Genomic DNA, 22,577 nt, shown 5'->3' with positions numbered 1-22,577 from the left:
TCGCGTTATATTGAACTTGCTTTGATCCACCGGAGTGCGCAGCCCCACCCCCCCAGAGCACTGCTTTACCGCATTATATCCGAATTCGTGTTATATCGGGTCATGTTATATCGAGGTAGAGATGTAATGCACATTGGAAAACATAATCCTAACTATACATATACAATGATGGGGTCTAAATTAGCGGTTACCACTCAAGAAAAAGATCTTGGAGTCATTGTGGATAGTTCTCTGAAATCATCCACTCAATGTGCAGCGGCAGTCAAAAAAGTGAACAGAATGTTGGGAATCATCAAGAAAGGGAAAGATAAGACAGAAAATATCATATTGCCTCTGTATAAATCTATGATACGCCCACACCTTGAATACTGCGTGCCGATATGGTTGCCCCATCTCAAAAAAGATATATTGGAATTGGAAAAGGTTCAGAGAAGGGCAACAAAAATGATTAGGGGTATAGATTGGTTTCCGCATGAGGAGAGATTAATAAGGGCAGGTCTACACTACCCGCCCGAATCGGCGGGTAGAAATCGATCTCTCGGGGATCTAATTATCACGTCTCATGGGGACGCAACAATCGATCCGCGAATCGACGCTTCTACTCCACCAGCGGAGGTAGGAGTAAGCGCCGTCAACAGGGGAGCCGCGGAGGTCGATTTGCCATTGTCCTCACAGTGGGGTAAGTCGGCTCTGATACGTCGAATTCAGCTACGCTATTCGTGTAGCTGAATTTGCGTATCTTAAATCGACACCCCCCCCCCCGTAGTGAGGATGTAGCCTAAGACTGGGACTTTTCAGCTTGGAAAAGAGGTGACTAAGGGGGGATATGATAGAGGTCTATAAAATCCTGAGTGGTATAGAGAAAGTAAATAAGGAAGTGTTATTTACTCCTTCTCATAATACAAGAACAAGGGACCACCAAATGAAATTAATAGGTAGCAGCTTTAAAACAGACACAAGAAAGTATTTTTTTCACGCAATGCACTGTCAACCTCTGGACCTCCTTGCCAGAGTGTTTTGTGAAGGCCAATACTATAACGGGGTTCAAAAGGGAGCTAGATAGATTCATGGAAGACAGGTCCATCAATGGCTATTAACCAGGATGGGCAGGAATGGTGTCCCTAGCCTCTGTTTGCCAGAAGCTGGGACTGGGTGACAGGGCATGGATCACTTGATGATAATCTGTCTGTTCATTCTCTCTGGGGCACCTGCCATTGACCACTGTCAGAGGACAGGATACCGGGCTTGATGGACCTTTGGTGAACATAAGAATGGCCATACTGGGTCAGACCAATCTGTGCCTCAACCTTCTACAAAACAGGATTAACACTTCACTAGGGTGTTGTGAGGATTCATGTTTGTAAAGCTCTTTGAAGATGTAACACATGAAGTATTATCATTACTTTGACTATTACTAACTGATGCAATCACCAATTGCTACTGGACAGTCAATATCCCAGGGTGCCCGTGTGCTGTATTTTAAGGTGATCTATGCAAAGAATATTTTGGTTAATTCTTGTGGCTTTTAATTTGCATCCTTACCTTGAGATTCAGAGTGAGTGTGTGCCATACTCTGGCTCGCACACCAGACATTCCTTTCATAAGGACTTCCTCTCCAGCTGAAACACATACACAATATTAGTGGATAACAAACAATTCCAAATCCCATAGGCATAATAGGGACCTTCCTTTTCTTGGCTTGATATTTAGCACCTGATTTTCAGAGGTGTTGAGAACCTGCAACTTCTACTCAAGTGTGGAGGGAGGAGAGACTCCAAATCCCTGGAAAAAAAGTCAGGCCCTTAGCAGAACAACCAAGTCATCCTATTAGGCTAGCCAGACCATTTGTCCTTCCATTGTTTCATCCAAAATAACAAGGGTCGGCAACAGAGCAGTTGTCTCTGTTGACTTTAAGTCAGTTGAGTGAACCCAGGATATGGATCCTTTCACTGGTAGGATTTTGACCCAGGTTAATAGTAAAGTTCTGTCAGCAATATGGTCATTCCACTGAAGTAAGAGAGCAATCTCAGTGCAGTTCTTCGTTTATGTACTAAGTATATGCCAAAATCAGGTTTAATACATTCTTAAACAAAAACCTGTCATACCAGTATGGGTCTAAACTTTTGATTTGATCAGATGAGCAGGTAAGGTATGATCAGAACTTTGATAGGAGACCAGACAGTCAAGTGCTACAGAAAGTAGTAAGGAGTCTGGTGGCACCTTAAAGACTAACCGATTTATTTGGGCATAAGCTTTCGTTACCCACGAAAGCTTATGCCCAAATAAATCAGTTAGTCTTTAAGGTACCACCAGACTCCTTGTTGTTTTTGTAGATACAGACTAACACAGCTACCCCGATACAGAAAGTAGTGTTAGTGATTCAATAGATAGCACCCCTGTTCAGTTTTGACTCACAGGAAAGAAGGCTAAGTGATAAAATACTCTTTTACTGGAAATATCTTCTAGGTGAGATAAATAAAACTACTTTAATTAATCATATGTAGACAGAACGTCAGTGATTATTCTCCCCTTGAGTAGGGATGTTAAATCTAATGACCTCGCTAAGTTCCAGTTTGAACCACATTTTGTCTACCAAAATTCTCCTTGTTTCAGCTGTATAATTTCTTCTCAAATCCTATCAAACTGATTGTGTAGTGTTGCTGTATGCTATCTACCTACATTCTCATATCACATCCACCACCCTGGTATTTAAGCACCTGCATGGACGTCATCTTGACAAAGGCATGCTACATCAATTAATTTCAATTATTCTAAGCATACAGCACAGACAGACAGTGATAACTATCATCAATAAAAGAAGCCATGTACTTGTCCAGGAGCCTGCAGGCATTATCTGCAAGAAGGATACAACTCATTACAGGACAATGGGTTTATAATGCAAGTGCCACCTATGAAATTAAGCATCCTGCATTTTCTCTAGCTTTTTCGTCAAACCTCCAGTTGGCTTTATTTCAGGTTAGATATAAGCAAGTGTCAGCCCTTTAAAAGGGTGTGTGTGTTAATAATGAGTTACTTACAGAGATCACCAGTGACCCGGTAGGTGCCATCTGCAAACACCCAGAAGAAGAGTCCTTTGCTGCGTCGAACATATATCCCGCCATTGTTTACTCTTCCTGCAATGAACACACCACCGTTGCCCAGGCGCTCTATATAGACATCACAAGTTATCGTCACATTTATCCTGCAAGAGAAAGTTAACACTTAATAAAGAATAAAGAAAGGAGCATAAAGATGCTTCCCTACTATCCTTAAGTCTTCTCTGTATAGCTTGACGGCCATTTCAATGGCACACATTGGAGGAATAAGTATTTTTAATATGAAGATTAAGTCCTGCAATTGCTATCCTCAATGGGGGCTGCACAGCTTTGGCAAATTCCACCAAATCTCTCAAACCTTAGTCTAGAGCAGGGGTCTCAAACTCAAATGACCACGAGGGCCACCTGAGGGCTAGTTCATTGGCCTGAGGACCGCACAACTGACACCACCCCCTCGCTGCCCCCAACCCTGCCCCCACTCCACTCCTTCCATGAGGCCCCGCCTCTTCCCACCCCTTCCCTGCCCCCATTCCAACCCCTTCCCCGAAGTCCCCACCCCAACTCTGCCCCCTCCTGGCCCCCAGAGGGTGCATGAGGGGTGTGGCAGGGGCTCAGGGCAGGGAGTTGAGGTGCAGCAGGGGGCACAGGGTGCAGAAGGGGTGTGGGGTGCACCACAGGGCTCAGGGCAGGGAGTTGGGGTGCAGGAGGGGTGTGGGATGTGGCAGGGGGCTCAGGGCAGGGGTTGAGGTGCAGGCAGGGGGGCTCAGGGCAGGGAGTTGGGGGTGCAGGAGGGGTGTGGGATGCGGCAGGGGGCTCAGGGCAGGGAGTTGGGGGTGCAGAAGGAGTGTGGGATGCAGCAGAGGGCTCAGGCTAGGGGTTGAGGTGCAGGAAGGGGGCTCAGGGCAGGGGATTGGGGTGCAGGAGGGGAGTGGGATGTGGCAGGGGGCTCAGGGCAGGGGGTTGAGGTGCAGAAGGGGTGTAGGATGCGGCAGGGGATTGGGGTGCAGCAGGGGTGTGGGATGCAGCAGGGGGTTCAGGGCAGGGATTGAGGTGCAACAGGGGTGTGGGATGCAGCAGGGGGCTTAGACCAGAGTGTTGGGGTACAGCAGGGGGCTCAGGGCAGGAAGTTGGGGGGCGGGGTGAAGGAGGGCTTCGGGTTCCAGGCTCCGGGGTGGCAGGCTGCCAGCCCCGGCCCCGCTCCGGGAAGTAGCTGGAACCATGTCCCTGTGGCCCCTGGGGGAGTGGGGATGCAGGGCTCCACACACTGCTTGCCGCTCCTCCTGGTACCTCCCCCGAAACTCCCATTGGCCGTGGTTCCCCATTTCCGGCCAATGGGAGCTGCAGGGGGGCATGCCTGGAAGCCAGGGCAACACACGGATGGAGCCCTCTGCTTCTCCCCTCCTCCCCTGGCCGCAGGGATGTGATGCCAGCCGGCGCAGGGCTCGAGGGGGGCAATCCCGTGGGTTTAGTTTGCCCACCCCTGGACTGGAGGTAGGCCGGGTGGGGCGGGCGTGGGCCGCAGGAAATAGCCCTGTGGGCCGCATGTTTAAGACCCCTGGTCTAGAGGAATGGAATCAACCCCAATATTTCAGGTCTTATTGTCACTACAAAAATTAAAGATTAACCTCTATTTCTACAGAGCTTTTCATACAAGCCAAGTATAAGGAGACCAAAGTTCAACTCTCAACAGACTCACTGTATGATCAGGGGTAAGTCACATCAACTCCCTGTGTGTCAGTTTCCCTAGCTGTGAAATGGGTACGACACTTACCCAGCTGTGCAAAATATTAAGATTTATGGATAAAAGCACTATGGGAGTTAAGCATTTGACCATTGTGATCACTTAGTCTGAGCTGTATAACATAGGCCACAGAACTTCCCCCAAAAATTCCTACAGCATTTCTTTTAGAAAAACATCCTACCTTGATTTAAAGATTATCAGTGATGGAGAATCCACCATGACTCTTGGTAAACTGTTCAAATGGTTGACTATCAAAAACAACCTTTATTTCTGGTCTGAACTTGTCTAGCTTCAACTTCCAGCTATTGGTTCATGTTATATCTTTTCCCTGCTAGACTGAAGAGCCCATTATTAAATATTTGTTCTTCATGTAGATACTTACAGACTAATTAAGACACTCCTTAACCTCTCTCTATATTAAGCTAAGTAAATTGAGTTCTTTTAGTCTATCACCAAGAGGCTTGTTTTCAAATCCTTTACTCATTCTTGTGGCTCTTCTCTGAAGGTCTCCAATTTATCAATATCCTTCTTGAATTGTAGGCACCAGAACTGGCCCCAGTATTCCAGGGTGTACTACAAAGCAGTATATTTTTCTGAAGTTATAGTATAAGGATAAGCAGCTTACAGTGTAAATTGCACTACACCTTTACACAGTACCAAGATACTTTCTGGCTCATAAAAAAAAAAAAACTCAAACGGTTTGAAAACCCAATATGTTTAAAACCTGAAGTGCCTTAAGATAAATGACATTAACAGAGATAGTGCCTCAAGGCCACACATTCAGCAAACTTCCACTATTCAGAAAGTCTTGTTAGTGTACGCCTCACCCCTCAAGTCAGTTGATAAAAGAAACAGATATTCCTTCAGATGTATTTATCTCCTTCTACTGGAAGATATGTCTGAAGCTTGGCTCTTTTGTAACACTGTTAAAGGATGGATAAGTTTCTCAGTTATACAGTTACTCACTAGATACAGGATTCAAAAACAGCACTTATAAATACTTCAGCAAAAAGCCAATAGTACCAAGAAATTGGAAGTGCAAACCCACAGTACAAAACACCAAGCAGACAAAGACCCTTTTCTCATGTCATCAGTTAGACTGCATGCAAAAAGCAAGGAGGAAACACAGATCTATCCAAAGCTATTGCCACGGACCATGGATCACAATGGTCCGCATGGCCTTTAGACCAAATAAAGAATGCTGCTGGGAAGCAGGGCATTAGGAAGCACTCCAGGAACAACAGACAACACAAAAAGAAGTTAGTGACTTGGAAGTAGAACTGAGATAGATCTACTGGTGGCTGTAGATAAATCCCCCACTCTATGGTCAAGATGAGGTTATGGGCTGATTCAACACTCCACCTCATCATTTCAACAGCAAAGGATGAGGACAGAGAATATCAAAGGACAAATACCTCAACAAGGCTAAGGCTAGACTTGAACTGGGAATGAAACAAGCAAATCAAAGGGGCACTAATTAGATGCAACAGATATGTAAAACTAGTGATTATCAGGCAAACATTCAATTGCTCAGACATTCAACACACGAGAATACAAGGTTGCTAATCTGTAAACTCCTTCGTTTTCAGTTTAAAAACTTAAAAAAAAAAAAAATCCAGGGTTTTACAACAACAAAAAAAAAGAAAAAAAAAAGGCATTCCAGCCCCCCCCCCCGAATTTCACTCTATTTTTGTATCATTCAAATATAAAAAATAATTGTTTAATTAAGAAAATACAATACATTGTATGAAATATATGTATTACAATAATACATTAGTCTGTGTGTGTATATACAAAGCTGCCTGTTGCAGTAAGGCTGTGTATTGGTCTAGAAGATGCACACAATAAACAAACAGGTATGCACACAAACTCTGAAGTGCGTGCACATCTGAACATACTGACGAGTCTCATGCCCACCATGTACACATTTCAAGCTGTTAGCAGATAATGGTGTAAAGATTTGACTCACTAAAATGAGAAGACAGTGAAAATCTGTATCAAAATGTTTCAGAACACTAGGAAGTACACTGAAGGACTTCACATAAGACAGCGAGGATTTATAAATATTTAAAATATTGGGCCCAATTATTAAATGTAAATATTTATAGGCTGATAGTTCTAAGTCTACAAAAGTATGTTTATTCAAATGAAAAGTTTTATTTGGGGATTAGAGATATATTTTCTTAAACTCAGAGGTGGCATTGTGCTTTGAGTTCTGTTTTAGTTCTGCAACAAACTAATGCTTTGAGTGGAATGCAATGTAATCTACTGAATATTCCCCCTCCCCATCCTTCTGTTCGCCAAAATGAACCCTGATATTTACCCAGAAAAATTAATAATATTTTTTGCACCCAATTTTCAGCTGCTTTTGTTGTTATAACAAACATCAATAAATTCCTGGGAAAAATTAAATAAAATAAAAAATGAAAACGAAGGGTCCTACTAATCTGAGAGGTCAGAACAGTAATGTGGAGGAGGAACATTTTTGACAATACTATGGGATAAACAGATACTGACAAACACAGAGAACTCAAAATGCCTGCAATTATTTTCCACACCACCCAACCCTTGCACAACTTTGATTCTGCATCCCCTCTTTTCTCCAATTAGTCATCGCATGTAAGCCAACAGACCTCCAACTCAAGTGTAGAGTCTCACTGGAGTCTTCCAGTTTATCAGGTTACTAACGTACTTTGACTAACCTCACTGACGCATCCATAGCCATCTTTACCTAAACTGCAGTATTCCATGTGCTCTATAGATCAAGTCAGTGCAATTTTTGGGACTGGCCAGAAGATGGCACCACAAGACTAATGTAACCAAATGAACTCTTTCAAATTTCTGTAACATCAAACATTTGAATTGACATTACAGATCACAGCCAAGCTTGACCCAAAGCTTTTGCATCTTAAAGTCATCATACACTCTTCCCCATTTGGGCAACAGATTTTAAGTGGAATTATTCAGCATGGTTACAAACACGTGGACAGATATTTGCACTGGATTCACAAAAATCTGACCTCTACCTTAAAATTAGATTTGTGTTTACAAGCTGCCACTAATTTGGCCTAGAATTTTCTCAGCATTCCAAATCAAAATCATTCAATACTTGGCATTCAGAAAGACATATATGTACACTCAATCTATCCCACGTGTGGATTAGTCTAGATACAAATTAGCTTTGGAATGAAAATACAAGACACAAGCTGCCCAGTGAGAGGGCATGGGATGCCACATGCATGGGAATACTGGGTTAAAATTAGTCTTGGAAGGATGAAATTTTTAAAAGTAAATGTCAGTAAACATTGATTTCACCATGCACACACAGGGCAGTAAAAAAATATTTCCATTAATAATTGAAATTTACAGATAGGCAAAGAAAAAATGCTACTTGACTTTTTTTTTTTTTAAAAGAGTTTAAGGATATTTCTTTGTATATTTTGACACGTGCTGTTGACAATTTGTCTTAACAGTTATAAAGCTTTACCTTTTTTAGTCTCACAGTCTATTAATAAATTGTCTGACACCCTCCCAATAATTTCCTGCAACTTGAAAATTTAAATAGATAAAGTTCTTAAAAATAAACATTGATATTATCCATGAAAACTACAAAAAAAAAAATCCTAAAAACTGAATTCTGCAAAGCTTAGTTAAAATGGATTCGACATACCATTTAAAGCCTCCTATAATGCTGATGGCCTGGTCTGCATCAGAAGCCCAGGTGATGGGTCTCTGAACCACCACCTGGCGGAGTGTGAAAATGTGGTCCCCTGGATCAGAAGTGTTGACAAAGTACTCGAATACCCCAGTCTGATCAGCAAAATATGGAGCTTCACTAAAGGGCGGATTACCTATTCAAAGAACAACAAATCCAACAATGAGGGTTAGGTTTATTTCTTTTACTCCCATACACGCCTCAGGTTTTCAGAAAGTTCTTTTAAAAAATATTCTCCATATTTATAATTTCTTCCATCGGCACATCTGTGCTTGAGAATCAACAGGAGCACAAAATTAGAGTGGCTAACTTGTACCATACAGTTCTTGCTGGTTCCAATATGGCCTCATTGACTGGGCGTGCTATTAGGCTAAACCCCTTGGGCTATAGAATGTCCAAGAGCTTGTATTGCACATCCTAGACCTCATCTAAGGGGATCTGAAGCTATTCTGCTACTCTCTGAAGTAGTTTTAGAAATGTTTATGTCATCTAGACTAAAGGACAAGGCAAGGATGAAGCAATCACCTCATCGAGCAAGGAAGAAATGGGTTAGCACTAGTGGTAACAGTGGATCTGGTTCATCTTCCTCCTCTTCCATAGGTAAGGAAGGCTCCAACAAATCCCCTGAGGGAAGGGGTGGTATGATTTCCCTACCGGCTCACACAGACTCTGGTTCTTGTGTATATGGGTCCCATGGTCCCCAGTAAGGTCAATATGAGGGATTGAAAGTAGGCTGTGATGGTCACTAAGACGCAGAGTACCATTGGTCCAAGGGGGTGTCCCCACTTAATCAAATGAGACTGGAAGTAGGAGGCTCTCAATCCTCTGTCCAGACTGAACTCCCTCAGTGGAGAGGAAGATGGTTCCACTGGAACGTTAGACTCTCTGGAAGATAAGGTTGGGTCCGGTTCCATTGGTGGTACCAGTGTCAGGAAACTGTGGCTAGTGAATGGAATGGGAGACGAGATTCTCACCGGCATTAGAATCTTGCTGGAGAGGGTCAGTCCCAACAACAAAGGGGATTGCGAGTCCAGGAGGACAAAGATACAATATGGTGTGGGGTTAGACATTGGAGCTTTAGATGGTGGAGTCTTGTCGCCCCGCACCCTCAGAGTCTGCATAATAAAGCTCTTAGTAATCTATGGTTCTTTCCAAGGCTGTGATAGTATCACTGGTGTTAGCAATTCTGACCGCATGGTTATTGCCAGTACCAACAGTTCACAATATTTTGGCTCTCAGGGCTTTCTGCTAGTGATACAGAGGTGTAGATGATGGGGGAGCAGTGCTGAAGAAGACTTGCTCTTATGTGCCTTTTGATCATGGTCATGAAGCTTACGAGGATCTAAGTCCTTGTGTCCTGGGTGAAAAAACTCATCCAACCTAGACATGATCAGGGAGGGATCCCTTCTCTTAGATCTAGGAAGGAATCCACTCTGATGTTTATGGAAGTGTCTCTTATTAAAGGTCCTTCGCTCAAGCTGTTACTGCTCCTGAATCAGACATCGAGCTAGAAACCACAATTCTCAACCTCTCAGGCTGATGTACAGGAGGATGGGTCTCAGAGGCCTGGATCCAACTGAGGCCTCATAACATGTTCCAGCAGGTGCTTCCCAAGCCAGAGTTCTCATGCCTGCCATGTTCTGCAAGGAAAGGAGCAGCTTATACCACACTTAGTGGAGACAGGAGCGTCTCTAAGGCAGCAGAGGCAACTCTGGTGGTCATTGCTGATCAAAAAGGAGCGGAGGGCAAGGGACACAATTCTTAAAGCCTGGGCATAATCCAAGTCCCATACCAATGAATCGGAAGATTTCCCAGAATAGGGATCCTAATTAACTAACTACTTAACTATGAAAACTATTAACAATAACTAACAATATAAAAAACAAATGTTTACAGGAAAGAATGTCAAAGAGGATCAATTCCAGATACTGCAGGATTCTGACTCAGGCCATGTGGTCGTAAGAAGGAACTGGAGAGGCGTCAGTCGGGACTGCTAACTCTTTGGTATAGAGCACAAGGGGAACAACTGCGCAGATGCAGACCAGTGGACACCGCTTGCTAGAAATCTAGTCTCAGGCGCATGCACACCCACAGAGGAATACACATAGGAACCAGCACTTGAAGTATTCAGTATTTATACTCCAGGGCAGTCAGTAGCATCCAGAAGGCTATACTATGTGTGATGTATTTCACTCTCTCACAGACCAGCTGAAGGGCTTGTCTACACTTGAAATGCTACAGCAGCACAACTGCTGTAGCACTTCAGTATAGACACTACCTACGCTGATCAGAGGGGTTCTCCCATCGGCGTAGGTAATCCACCTCCCCCAAGAGGCAGTAGCTAGGTCAGAGGAAGAATTCTTCCTTGACCCAGGGCTGTCTACACCAGGGATTAGGCCAGTTTAACATCACTCAACAGTGTGGATTTTTCATATCCCTGGAGTGATGTAACTGGGTCGACCTAACATTTTAGTGTAGACGAGGCCGTACTAATGCAGATTATTCATCTAAGCACCATAGCCCTTCTGCTCTCACAGGCAGCACAGACCTTAAGAAATTAAGAGTTGACTTACGAATGTTGAAATCATCCTTGTAATTTGAAGGAAAAGGCTTGGACTGAGGAGGATCTGGGTAAGTGCCTTTCCGGCCTGTCATGAGGGTAGTTAATGTGTAGACTTCATCCACATCCAGATTTAAGCTGAACATCCCATCATGTACCTGTAATGAAAGAAAGCACAAGCTAAAGAAATGCAAGAGGCGGCTAAAGTGATCACATCAGCGAGTGCCAAAATAATGCAGCATTGCCTTTAACTTTCAGAGTTAACACCAGAGCATACCGTCTTGCATCAGTAGGTCTAATTTCCCTATAGGTATTTTGAGCTTTACCCCCAAACTCTGTACTTCACTCCATCCTCCAGTTAACTGTATCACTGCAAACTACCTATAAACAAGTTAATGAGGCAGAGCCCTGTTTGTCCATTCCGAGCATGAAAGACACCAGGGAGCTTACTGTGAAGAGGGGAGGCAGCAGTTGGCAAAACAGAGATCATCTGGAAACACTCATTTACAACAGAATTTAAGCAAGGTCACATACTATTGAGAACAGCTTTTTTGAGAAGTGGTATTTATCGAGGCAATCAGCACCCAGTCTGCAGAAGCTTCTCTGTATTCTCATGTTCTCATTACTTGGGATATAACAGATTCACTGGCAACAGGGGTCCCTCTTCCCACACATTACTTCTAAATGTGTGGAGAGAACATCATCACAGAGAAGCAGCAGGTCCTGAAGAGGACATTGGGTCGAGGCTGTGAAGGTGGGATGTGGGGGGTCCCAGCCAGAGAAATATAAGGCCTTGACTCTGCAAATCCGTGAGCAACAGAGTGCAAGACTGATGCAGTCTAGCACAAATGCAAATGTCAGGGACACGTAGGTGGGTGTAAGCAAGTTTAAGTGCTGCACTGAACACTAAAGGCTCAGATCCACTGTGCACCTACTCCAGTGCTCAAGTGTACAGGGTAAAAAGGGGCAAGACCAGGGGAAAGAACAGAGTTTCTTTCTGAGTATATCATTATGCTAATTAATCACTTAGCTACATCCTCCTCTCTCAAGATTCACTCCAGCTACCATGAAAGAGTGATGTGGCAGCCACGCAGCAGGGCTCTCACTAACAAAAGTATCAATGTCCCTTGAACTCAGAATCCTGCTCAGCACTTTATGATTACACAAGGAATACTGTACACCTACATCATATGGGGTCAAGCCCAAAGAGCCAAATTCTTTTCTCACACTGGGGTAAAGCTGAAGTAATTCCACTTTTTTACTTAGCACCTATACATGTAACGTTCCACAACTGAGCTGGATAGGATTAAACCCCTAGTACATAAAATACAGAATGGCCAGAAGTCTTTGAACAAATCAGAGGTGTCAAAACCATTTTTATCTGTAAGCCAGATTTTTCTTCCACTCGCCCATCAGTCACCCAGAATAACAAAATGGCAAGGGTTTGAGGTAGGGTGACCAGATGTCCCGATTTTATAGGGACAGTCCCAATATTTGGGACTTTTTCTTATATAGGCTCCTATTACCCCCCACCCTCTGTCACGATTTTTCACACTTGCTGTTTGGTCACCCTAGTTTGAGGAGAATTAACAGTGATCAGTAAGTAACAAACCCACCTTTACAGGAGGAAGAGGATGGAATAAGGTAGAATTTGCAGATTTGAAGCCAAGCTTAGTATACCACATTTTCAAGATTTTCACTTTATGCTAGGAAGAAACATTAAAAAAAAAACCAAACACTTTCATAAGATTCTTCTTTGGAAATATTGAGGATTTAAAGACATTTAAGTCTGTTTTAGTGAAACATGTTGGGTGGACAGCCCAAAAGACAACCATTATTTGCTTATCCACAGAACAGGTATAGCATGGGCAGTGGCAGCTCACAATTCCCTCACATCTGTGGGTCTCTGCCCCAGTACACAGGAACAGCTTTTATGAAGAGGGGAATTCACTCTTAATAGCCCATTGAATCCTTGGCTTCCATCAAGAAAGCCAACGAGATGGCCAATTAGTGCCAACTGTGATGAAGGTTCTGATACAGACATCTACCTCCAGCAACTGGGCTTAGATAGCTCTATGAAATGAATGAGGCAATCTGGATAACTAATTGATCACAAGTTTTGATCACTAGTGCCTGGGCCTAATTAGAACCACTGAATAACGCAGCTGATGCATCCTGTAGTGCTGGGAATGTGAGGGCAATTATAATTCTGTTACTTAAAAACAATCATTCAACAAAATTCTAGAGTTTGAATTTAGTCACAGTGAAGTTAGCAAGAGAAAAATCTAGAGTTAGAGACCTGGTGTGTACACTGTTCCTACAGGATATCTTATACAATTTTCCTGGCAAGTCATATGGCATAAGAGCAGTACCACTTGGGGCAGTAGGGGAGGCTGTGTTCCAAGAGCAATGATTGAGGCTGCTCGTAAGTCTTTTATTCCATTATTCCAGTGGTGACTGAGGCACTATTTGCCCCGGCAACACAGCAGCCTGTACATCTGTGAAGGGAGAGGAACCAATCCTACTAGAAATTAAAACCTAAGAACGTTCAAACACTTTTGCCTTCTGATAAGTAACTCCCCAAATCTGCCATTTAACAAAGACTAGTTACTGTGGCTATTGGAGCATGGCTCACGTTTTTCCCAGCTGAGCTGCACTCATCCACCCACCGAGAGGTCTCCAGACTACCTTTTCATGGAGCAGAATGTTTAAGCTGAAACATAGGCCTCTCTTTTTCAGCAGAATAGCTACAGGAGGAGGTAACAAACTGTTTCACAGAAGAGGATTTGTCCCCATTAAGTGAGTGTTAAACATGCCCACAAGGGAGGGAGAAAGTAGTGGATTTCTCCTCTCCACACCACCAAAAAGTATTTTCAGGAAAACATTAAGGAAAAAACAGTAACATTCTTTGAATGCTTTTTGGAGTTGGGGGAATCAGTTTTTGGTAGGTGAAGGTGATCATAGTGTAACAAATCGTTCTTCTGTGAATACAATAATTATGTAAGTCTCTTATATACCTTATAGAATGAGAACGACAGCGCTCATCTTTCATCCCCCAAAGTATAGACCTCCACCACATAAGTTAAAGGAGAACTTTCAGCTTACAGTAATAGTCAGTCCCTTATCCGTTGCGTGGCTACAATTTTAGAAGCCAACATCACGCACATGCACAAAGCCAGTTCATTACGCAGTGACATCTCATTTTGTTATAAGCCCAGTGTACATGTATCAAACGATATGCAGCAGCCTGATGTCCCTGAATACATTTATATGATACATACACACAAATATTTACTTACAAAGGATCCTTTGAGGTAGAAAGTTGCTTTCTGAGGTGACACAATGAAGGGAAGCAGTGGAGGCCTGATACACTGAGAGTGGCGATAAGTCTGGAAAGAAAATGAATGGAACAGATGCGAACATACATCACTGAAATCAGTCATTTGCCAATTTTGATGGGAGTCAAGAACTCCAAGTATGAGCCAAAAGCCATAAACGTTAATAAAATGGTAACAAAAGGGATCAGATAAATTGGTTTGGTTCCAAGTTCACTGCTATTTTGGGGGTAATGGAAGTTAGAGTCAGAGAACAGCAGACCATATTTTTATTTGGGATGCTGCTTAAATCAGCAATGTGACAGGGTGCCCAGGACTCCTTGCCAATCTACTGGAACTAAGGCAATTAAGGAGCTGGAGAAAGAACTGATCACACCCTTCACCAGTAGGACTAAAACACACACAAAATTGATTTGCGTGAAGATGAGACCAAGTTAAATGAACTCTGCATCCAGATAATAAATCTTGCAGTAGTTTGATTTCTGCAGGAATGATGACCAAGATTTTCTGAAGTGATGCTTTTTGGGTACCCAATTTGAGAAGCCTTAAACAAGCGTGATTTTCAGGGGTGAAGGGTTGCTCAGAACTCTCTGAAATCAGACCCCTTTAAGGTATCTCAAACTGGGCCCAAAAATCCCAAGTCACATTTAGACCTGCATGTGGCCCAGAAAGAAAAAAAAAAAAAAAAAAAAAAGCTTAAAAAATTCTAACATCCCCTAGTCCTGCTTCATCTTTTTCTGGGATATTCAAGCCTTCCGCCTGATTTTAAAATATTATGCCTACTCAATCAAGGAACTCACAATACCACATGATCAAGGCCCTTCATTTTCAGTTTTTAATTTATGTAAATCTTCCTGGGAATTTATCAGTGTTTATTACAAAATTAAAACAGGTGAAAAATCAGTGCAAAAATTAACTTTACACACAGTTTGCTGGGTGAATATTGGGGGACGGGAGGACAGAACAGCAACAAATAGAGAAAAGTAAAAGAGTATTGAAAGTAAAAGCAGTTTAATGCTATGGTTTATTTCATGAACTGTACATTAAATACACATACACACACACACACACACACACACCCCTTCTACATTAACTTAATTTAATAGATAGACTACTTTATTAACAAACACATCTATCTAATATAATATACTGTATTTTCTTCACAATCAGCATTTTCATGTACTTACGTGATCCAAAATTCAGGTGAAAAAAATAAAGAAAGAAAGAAAAATCACTAAAAGCCAGATAATACTGGAATAACCTGGGAATTTTTCAGTATAAAAAAGGCAGTAAACTGAAAATGAAGGGCCTTCCCCATGACCAACCACAACTAATCAACAGCTCAAATTTCAAAGGGCAGGAGAGAATAAAGACCATCTTCCAAGACCCCCATCACCAGAGACTGGTGAGGAGGACTGTACTGACTCTTAAACCACCACTGAAGAGGCTGGTGAACGTCAGTACTTGTTTAAAAAAAACCCACACACATTATAAAATATGATAGAACATGCAGAGTAAATATTAGAAACAAATATTTCAAAGCCCAAAGATGCTACTGTATCTATACAGTAAAAAGGCTGGAAAGCTCTCGTTACATACTGAACTTGTTAATGTGATTTAAGAAGTAAAAGAATAAAGTGCCTATAAAGGCTAAAACTGTAGTAAATTCTTTATTTATCTAACAGTTTTCTACTGCACTGTGTCACAAGTTAAGCCTGCGATACAAGACTGACACACACCCTGATTTCCAGGAAGATCTACATAGCTGTACCATCCAAGCACAGGCAGACAAGAGAAGGAGCTCTATTTGCTCTCCCTGGCAAAGCTGCAAGCGGCACATACATAATGAGTTTCTGCAAGACAATTTTTTTCAGAAAAATCCTTCTAAATCTCTACTGCTTTGTTGGTTATTGGAGAACATTACCATAGTTTCAATGATGATAGTAAGGTTGCCTAGGCCATCGGTCAGAGCTACATAGCTACCACCGTCTTTTAAATGTCCATCCACCTGCAGGTAGTGCCAGCCAGGGTGGGTAAACTGGGTCGTGTGTGCTGTGCAATAGTGAAAAGAAACAAAACAACAACAACAAAAAAAAGTCAGCATTCATTCCAGGAAGGTCATCTTGCTACCATTTTGTAGCTTTGATGCCACTGGTTTTACAACCATACACTTTACTTTGAGAGAAATCTCCATAGAAATTACAAGGCACGACTTCTGGCTAGTTAACTGGAAAGAGACCAAAGAATCAAGAAGGTGGGTATAGCTGATTCTTATGTCTGAACCCCTTGATACATGATACATTTTTCTGTCTGCAGATGAATAGCAGAAGATTCAATATAGGGGAACTTCACATGATCCTGCCACATAGGGGAAGGGGCAGGTCACCTGATCTGGTGACCAACTCTGCAGAAACAAGAAAGGTTATGGGTGGACCAGAGGGTGGCCACTGGATACATATATACATAAATTTTTATATACTAGATAGACAGTGCAAAGTGATGGTTTACAATCTCAACCATCACAAACAGAACATAAGAGTTCTCCAGTTCTGTTTTCTTTTCCTCCCCCTCAGAACTTGAGTACCCAGACATTTTGCAGATAAAATGGAAAATAAAAATCAGGCACAGAGTCCTAGGTTTTACAGAGGTTTTAGCTCAAAGCCCTTTTTTTTTTTTTTTTTTTTTTTTAAGGAACACAAAAATGTTACAAAACCCCAAAACAGTCGCTTGCAATGAAAACAGAGATCTTTAATAATGGGAGCCATGAACTACATTGATGTGATTCTTGTACGTGTGGCACAAGTCAGAGCAGAGACCCAGATCTCATTCCCTGTAAGGATTTCTTCCTGCCCCCATTCTAGTTAAAATGATTAAGGGAGAGTCTTCCAGTTGCTAAGAAAGTAAAAATGTTCAATAAAAAGTACTGTATCTAATAAAAAGTGAACATAAAAGAAAATTATTAAACACCAAAAATAGGGGACTTTGTACTACTTTAATTTAGCATAACAAAAACAACCCAGAGTATTGTATTGTCTATACTTTATAGGTCTATCTGAACTTTTTATTTACCTGTGATCCAGATGGGACCTTCCACTGCATAATAGCCACTCCATGGCTCTTGCGCGGTCATTAATCCATCTCGACCAAAGGGCAAAACTTGATAATAACTAGCCACCAAATTCCAAGCAATGGTGCTGTAAAATAGTTTTGTTTTTAAAGTCATAATAGTTTTGAGTGCAGAGAATTTAACAAAATATTTCTGATAGTGCTGAGATTGAACACCCATGTGTGTCTGCATAAACTAAACATTCCAATGGAGCTACTTCCTTTGGCAGATATTAAACAATGTTGATAAGAACAGATAGTAGATAATGTTTTCACCTCTCAGTGGTGGGACGTACAGAATGTGGCAGCTCTGCAGGTATCTGTGTTTCTATACTTGTGCACCTAAAGAAAGTTTAGGAAGACTAGCAAGACTAACTTGACTAAAAAGTATTGCAAGATCCTTAGTATGTGCAACTTGCACATCCTAACCTCATTTGCAGTAGAGCCCTTAATTAAAGCATCCATTTATCAATTTATGATATTTGCTCAATTCACCACATCAGGTCTTTGGGAAATTTGAAGAGGAAAAGTCAAGCACTTGGTTTATATATGAAGAACTTTTAAGGCTATAATATGGTTTTAAGCACTAGTGAAAAAAGCTAAATGAAGTAACTTGTGGAATGAACTCTTTTTACCCACCCAAAACAGACAGCAGCAGCGCAACCTTTACCCCACATTGTCCTCTCAAGGAACCTCAGTCATTAAAGGAAAAGTTCTCAGTACACCAAAAAAGCATTAGTCTGATCAACTACTTTTGAAAAAATTAAAGAAACCCAAAAATCAAGAGAGCTTGTTCTCAGATTGGCATATTTGCATGTATAAAATTACAGCCCCCATTTGTGATGGCATACATATCTAGTCGCTGCTGTGGGCAAACAATAGTTATTCTTTTAGTACCCCCTGGTATGTGCCAGTACCTAATTCCCACAATTGGTCATTATAACTGTGTACCACTGTGCACCTGAATTTTTAAAAAGGGGTCCTAAAAAGTCAACAAAAAAGATGCTCAGAAGAAAACTTTTTGCTTTGTACACTAAACAACTTGTTCTATTTAAATGTTCAAGAGCTCCAACTTGGCTGACAGGAACTACAGCAAATTTCAGTCCAAAGGCATGCAGAAAATTAGATACTAGCCTGTTTTCTGTAGAAAGGCCAACATGGTTTTATTATTCAATGTAAACCAGATATGGATCTGCTTGTCATACTTGATGAATATTGTGTGTTGATGTGGTTATTGGGATGTTTACTGTATGAATATGTTGGTTTAGTTTAATAGAGGACTGTAAGAAAAAACAAGCAGAAAGGGAAAAAGAATGACTCAAGGTAAGACACTACTGAGCAAACACTTGATAGCTTTTTAGAGAGCATGCCATGACTAGAGCAGATTGGGAATCTTCCAGTGGATTGTTTTACTGTCTGAACATGCCAATTCATCGACATTGAATCGTTTCAAAGGATAAGGTAGATTTTGACCGATTTCCATTTCAAAAACAATCATGAAGCATTTTGACATCAAAATGGAATGTTTTGAAATTTTAGGAACCAAACATTGATTTTTCATTTTGAGATTCCTTCTCATTTCAATATTTTATATTATAAACATTTTTTAATTTAAAATGTTGAAATCTGAACAAAGCCTTTTGATCAATCCAACCTCTTTCTCCATCCACACACACACACCCCCACCCCAATTTCATTTTGTGGGAAATTTCCAACTTTTTTGGTTTTATTGTTTTTCAGAACAGACTTTTCCACAAAACAGTTCGCACCTGCCTCTAGCCAAGACAGGAAAAGGCCTGGGAACCAGAAAATTAAAAGAAAAGAACTGTGGCAGATTTAAAACAGAAAAATCTCTCAGGGGGGTTAGGGAGGGGCGTAAGGGGGAGTTGTTCAGCAGAACCAGATGAAAATGCTGGTACCTGCTGGGGTATGTCAAGTTAGGCCTCCCTAGGTTATCATCAGGGGGTGGTAAGCCTTTAGATCAGACAGATGTGTGTTGATTGTTGCTATAAAATCCTCCTCTCTCTCTCATGTGTTTTCCTACTCCAAAACATACACTTTTCTCTTAAGGATGCTGTTTTGTCACCACTGTCAGACCCCAAAGAAAAGAACCACAGCTGTCCAAACTCAGCTGGACCTGCTGGGTAATCATGGTTGAAACACAGATACCGCGGCCCATAGTCTGGTCTAAAAGTGGTCAAACTGTGGAATTCCAGCCAGGAGTAGTAAAGACACAAGGCCTGACACCTGAGGGGTGCACTCAAAGAGACCAGAGAAGTACAGATAGCTTTGTAACCATGACACTATGCTGAAGTTATGAAAATAACTGACTGCATGCAAGACTTACGATGTCATATTTCCATTCACATAGTTCTGGTTCAGGATCCGAGCCCAGCAGCCTGCACCCACTTCATCATTGAAAGTGCTATAGTCTTCTGAAGCCCATAGTTTCTTCTGAGTTGCTAAGGCACTAGCCACTGTTTTTGTTCCAGGGTAATGAGCCCTGGATAGCATTTCAAAAAAAAAAAAAGGACAGCACTTAACACAAGAAAAGCAGGAGAACAAGACACATTCAATTATTAGCTCAAAGTACAAACAAAATGACTGGTGCCAAAAAAAAAAAAAAAAAGTCATATGTGGATTTCACTCCAGAGAATCGTACTAGTTAGATCCAGAAGAGAGCTAGAATATTTAATAATTTAGCCCCATCTGTGCCAATGAACGATTTTTCCTTACAATGTATTCTGATGCTTTAGCAAGTCTAGTTTTAAATATCAAATGCAAATCAGGCTTTTTTATTCCATATCCCAGGGTGCACATTTTTTCCTGATATTCAGCACTAGTGCCCTCATACTTTTAGCCCATTGCTGCTAATTATACCACCTTGTACCACCCTAAATAAATCCTCTCCGGGGTTTTTATGACTTTCACATACTTACGGATTAATAATAATGCTTAGCACTGGGTATCTTCAAAGCCCTATACATACAGTGAGATCTCCCCTTAGTCATCACTTAACCAAGCTATTTATGCTTACGCTTATACTCTTTCCTCAGAGATCAAATCTTTGAATTTTCAGCAAGTATATTGTTAAAGCCAAAAGAAAAAGCATTGAAAGTTTGGAGCAGCTGCAATAAACTGAGGTTCTGTATAGAATATGATAGGAGTTCTGCTTATTTCTCTTTGCCAGATCTTTCCTACTCTTATTGGAGATATTTGTTCTCAAAGAAGACCTTTTGTGCTCAAAGTGGTTTGGTTACCACTGATTCACTAACGCAATTTCGTCTTACAACAGTTTCAAAGGCTTTCTTTCAGACAATAAGGAGCATTTTTAGTTTTCCCTCAGATAGAGTAACCAACAAAGAAGCAAACTTAACTACACACTGAAAACAAAACCATAAACTCTATAGATAGAGGTCTGAGAAGGGTCCTTAATATTAGTCTAATATAGAGGCAGGAGGAACCTTGCTGATTTGTGGGCAAGGAAAGGGAATAATATTTCTAAAACAAAGAAGAAAGAATTCAACTAAGTGATCTGTTTTCCTTTAAGAGGAGTATGGACCATCTCCAGATATGGTACTCATTCACGTATAGCTTTACTAAGCTAATAAAGGCATAATACAGTGCTCATAAATACGTTGAATATTCATCCCTCTGTTGTTAGGCTTACTGTATACACATTCAACTCTTTTTGGTTTGGAAGCAAAAATGTAAGTGACTAAAATATTAACTTTGATGCTTCAGTGATTAGATGAAAAGCATAGTTTGTAGAGTCAGATGTAAAGCAGAGAGGGAGTAAAATGTGCACTTCTATGCCCCTCTCTCTTGAAGGCTCTCAAAATGCTTTACAAACATTATTACTCAGCACCCCTGGCAGATACTATCCCCATTTCACAGAAGAGGGGAAAAAAAGATGCAAAGTGAGTTGCTCAAGATCATGCAGGAATGCAATGTAATAAAACACAAGTCTGGGTAGTGGTTTTAACTACAAAGACCAAGCTCTCTCTCTCTCTCTGTGTGTGTGTGAGAGTGTGTGAAAATAAATAAGAGGTGGAATAATCAAATAATGTGAATGAGAGGAGAGCATTAAGAAGAGGGGATGACCAAAGGATTAAGGTTAAAAAAGAAGTAGCTGAAACTGGGTCTTGCAAAAAGGGCAGAAAGACCATTTTCAGAACATATTTATGAGCAGCTTTGCTCCACTTCCAGACCACATCCTATCAGACACAACCCCCCCACCCACTCCCCTTTGTTTCATTAGTGTGTGCTTAAGTGGAACAGTCTCACCAAAAGTGAGAAGTGGGTCATTCTGCTCCCCTCCCCCCAGATGCTAGTGAATGAGCAATAATCATGAACTCTCTGCTCCTCGGACACTACCTGTACTCTAGCTGCTTTGGTTTCTTTTATTAAGACCTAAATGACTCCACATAGAGTAGGCCACAGCTCAAGCCTCATTACCCCATGGGCTGACTTTTTATAGCTATAGTAATTAGCTGATTCACTCTCACTGCCAAGCACCAGTTTTTAAACATCTAATGGCACCAAATAAGCATTCACCATCAGAATAGCCCTTCAATATGCCCTCAGTCTGCTGAATCCATCACTACTTTAAAACTTATGAGGACACTAGACTGGGTTGCAATCTTCTTTTAAGTTATCCTTTCCACCCGAGCACCTCAGCTACACTGACCTGACAAATAAGGTATATGGCACACAGCAAGAGGTGCACTGTGCCACAGAACAAGTTCCTTTCACAGAGAGCAAAAGGCCAGATTCTTCACATCTTCCAACTTCCTCAGCAGAGCAAGCTGTTCCCATCTCTTCTGTAGATTCCCAAACAGCCTTAGAGCTAGAACAGCTGGTTCCTATGCCACCCCCACCTCTTCCCACCCCTCCCAACGCCCCAAGCATGCTCCAACACAGGGGACACTGCCACAGCATACTGCTCTGAAGCTACCTCTAGCTAGCAGACCGGTGTGTGGTGGGAGTTAGGTGCTATGGAGTGTATAAAACTAGTTAAAGCAGTGGTCTCCAAACTTTTCACAGTCTCACCTCACCTTACCTG

The 22,577-nt window shown here is 41.6% G+C and overlaps 1 protein-coding gene across 2 annotated transcripts in view; it reads right to left on the bottom strand.

Annotated features, from left to right (window-relative positions):
* Positions 1–22,577, bottom strand: part of GALC (galactosylceramidase) — a 57,670-nt gene that overhangs the window by 4,584 nt on the left and 30,509 nt on the right. Inside the window, exons 8-16 of one of the 2 annotated variants that reach the window (XM_034769000.1) lie at positions 19,860–20,015; positions 17,477–17,601; positions 16,332–16,459; positions 14,372–14,461; positions 12,689–12,778; positions 11,086–11,230; positions 8,468–8,648; positions 3,039–3,202; positions 1,543–1,619 (exon numbers count right to left, since the gene is read on the bottom strand). In XM_034769000.1, the coding sequence (XP_034624891.1) occupies positions 1,543–1,619; positions 3,039–3,202; positions 8,468–8,648; positions 11,086–11,230; positions 12,689–12,778; positions 14,372–14,461; positions 16,332–16,459; positions 17,477–17,601; positions 19,860–20,015 (1,156 nt within the window). Of the gene's footprint in view, positions 1–1,542; positions 1,620–3,038; positions 3,203–5,656; positions 5,721–8,467; positions 8,649–11,085; positions 11,231–12,688; positions 12,779–14,371; positions 14,462–16,331; positions 16,460–17,476; positions 17,602–19,859; positions 20,016–22,577 lie in introns of those variants that run through there. The other variant, XM_034769002.1, reaches the window with a different exon arrangement.

The sequence above is a fragment of the Trachemys scripta genome, chromosome 4, assembly GCF_013100865.1.
Source record: "Trachemys scripta elegans isolate TJP31775 chromosome 4, CAS_Tse_1.0, whole genome shotgun sequence".
In the NCBI taxonomy this organism is placed as follows: domain Eukaryota; kingdom Metazoa; phylum Chordata; order Testudines; family Emydidae; genus Trachemys; species Trachemys scripta.
Note: the sequence above shows the minus strand (reverse complement) of the source record. Positions and strands in the feature narration are given on the sequence as shown.